General features: G+C 34.2%; 1 protein-coding gene across 1 annotated transcript in view; it reads left to right on the forward strand.

The window, feature by feature from the left end:
* The window catches only part of tfr2 (transferrin receptor 2), a 13,424-nt gene that overhangs the window by 740 nt on the left and 10,184 nt on the right, over positions 1–2,500 (forward strand). The window contains exon 2 of the mRNA XM_042754301.1: positions 688–1,012. Coding sequence (XP_042610235.1) covers positions 688–1,012 — 325 coding nt within the window. The remainder of the gene's footprint in view (positions 1–687; positions 1,013–2,500) is intronic.

Below are 2,500 nucleotides of genomic sequence, written 5' to 3' on the forward strand. Positions count from 1 at the left end.
TTTAATAAAAAGCCCAAACGTAACATATTTGAGTAAATATTTTTTTTTTAATTGACTAAAACTCACATGATCAGAATAGAAGTACTGATGCAATTTGTTGTCAAAATAAAACAACCATATCAATGATTACAAAGTGACACGTTGCTAAAAATTAAATACCAATGGCAATAATATAAACAATAAAAAAATGAGATTATTTTAAAATAAAGAAGCAATCAAAATAAAAACACTAAATCCTGCTAATTAAAACGATTTGCTTTAAAACAACCAAACGCCCATCGAAGAGACCAAAAAGTTTTTTTTTTCCCTAAAAAGGTAATCATAACAATAGCATTTTAAAATAAAAAATCTAAGCGTCATATACCTGGGTTGTGAAACCACAAACGGCATTTATTGATAAATCATATGTTCAAATGAAATATTTATATTAAAAATTTGACCAAATAACAAAACAAAGTAAGCAACGATTCATAAAAAGAATTATTAAATGTCATTTTGGTAAAAAAATGTAAACTTATAAGAAAGTGTAATTATTGTTAAAAAAAAACACTAATAAATAAAATAATTGAATTAAATTTACATGTTAGAACTTTTTGTTTTTTTTGTTTGACCAATTAACTAAAATGACTGGTAATGGAATGCAGGCGTACCTTTGACCTGTTGATGTGTTGTGGTGTTCTGGTTCAGGCGTGTGAGCCGGGCGTCTCATCCTCCGGGCTCTTCAGAAGGAAACGCGGTGGCCAGAGAAATCCTGCAGAACCTCAGAACCTGCGCATGGACCCACCTGGACCGACTCGCACTACCGCCACGCTGCAGTTTCCCCTCCAGAGTGAAGCGTCTGCCTGCCATTCTATCAACCACCTCCTCATCAAACAACAACACTGCCCTGCTCCCACAACACGAAGCAGCCAAAAACCTCTTCTGGTTGGTCGATTCCGAGGGGGAGGAGCTCGAGGAGATTCCGCTGGACAGCGAGGGATACTGCGCCTACAGCGCCACCGGAACGGCCACGGTAACCATGGAGACCGCGCACACACCAGTGCAGCGCATCAGTAGAAGCTGTGTTGTTCTGCGCCCTCAACGGCTCCATCGCCGTGGCGCGGGTGGGAGGAGCCGTGAGCTTCGCCGAGAAGGTATCACACGCGCAGCACTCGGCGCATCCCTCAACTCCCACATACCCCCACCCCGCCGACGTCACGAACCATCCACCTATTAGAGCTGCGGCCGTTAGAGGTGTGGCACGGCACGGGGTGGGGGTGGCAGGGGAAGGGGGGGGGGCGCGACATGTGGGGTGGTTATATCCGGGGCTTACACCGACCCCAGCGCTACGATCCCGCAGGATTAGTAAATCCACGTTGAGACTCCAAGGTTGTCTCGGTCACACCGTTACGCACAAGCAACGCCGTCTCAGCTAATAATTAAATTATAGAAATGTCAAATTAAAATAGATAATTTTAAAATAAAAAACGCTTACTAAAAATGTCCATTTAAAATTAAAAATAAAGCGCTAATAATTAAATTATAGAAATGTCAAATTAAAATAGATAATTTTAAAATAATAAGTAACACTAAAAATTGAATCATAAGATAACACAAATTTTATTCACAAAAAGACAATCAAAATAAACTTTTTTAAACTAATACAAATATTTAATTATTTTATAAAAATATACTTTAATTTAGGATTAGCCCGCGTGGGGTGTCCTTATAAGTGATAGATAATGTAGTTATTAAACTTAATAAAATAAATTATTATATTTTCCTTTATACAAATCTTTATTATTTTATAAAAATATACTTTAACTTTTAAAAATATAAACTTATATATTGTTTAGTTTAGAAAAATATTTTAATAATCAACTTTGCTCTTTTTCACAAGAATTTATAAATCTTATTTTATTTCATTTAAATATTTTTATAAATCTTTTTATACTGTTTTAATTCTTTTTAAAAAATTGATTAAAATAGCTTTTTTTATTGTCTCTTTAATTACTTTTTTCAAATATCTTAATTAATTGAACTCTACAATAACTTTTCTCTTATAATTCAATAGTTGAAGTGTACCAGAATTTGTCTGTTTTAAGTCTTTATTTACTCCTTTTTAATAGATTTATAGACGTAGCTAAAACTGTACTTTTCATAAGAAAATATTTGTAAAAATTACATTTCACCTCACGTGGTATTGTAGTTTTTTGTGTCATTTTTTCTGTTTTACGGAAAAAAAATGTTTTCTAATGTTAATATTTGGAATTAAGGATTACTTATTTTTATGTCTCTCTTTCCGTCTTAATGAGGAAATCCAGGTTGAGCATTTTAATAATTCGAAATCCATTAGTTTCCATATCATTTCAAATAATTTAAAGTCCAAGGCTAGGGTCCAGACTTCTCTACAGTGAGAATCCCGTGCAGAAAATCATAAATTAAAATTAACATTTCTAAAATTTAGGCATTTGGCAACGAACGCTTTTATCCAAAAGCGACTTACAGAGACATTCAGGCT

This window comes from Cyprinus carpio, unplaced genomic scaffold (genome assembly GCF_018340385.1).
Source record: "Cyprinus carpio isolate SPL01 unplaced genomic scaffold, ASM1834038v1 S000006488, whole genome shotgun sequence".
NCBI lineage: Eukaryota > Metazoa > Chordata > Actinopteri > Cypriniformes > Cyprinidae > Cyprinus > Cyprinus carpio.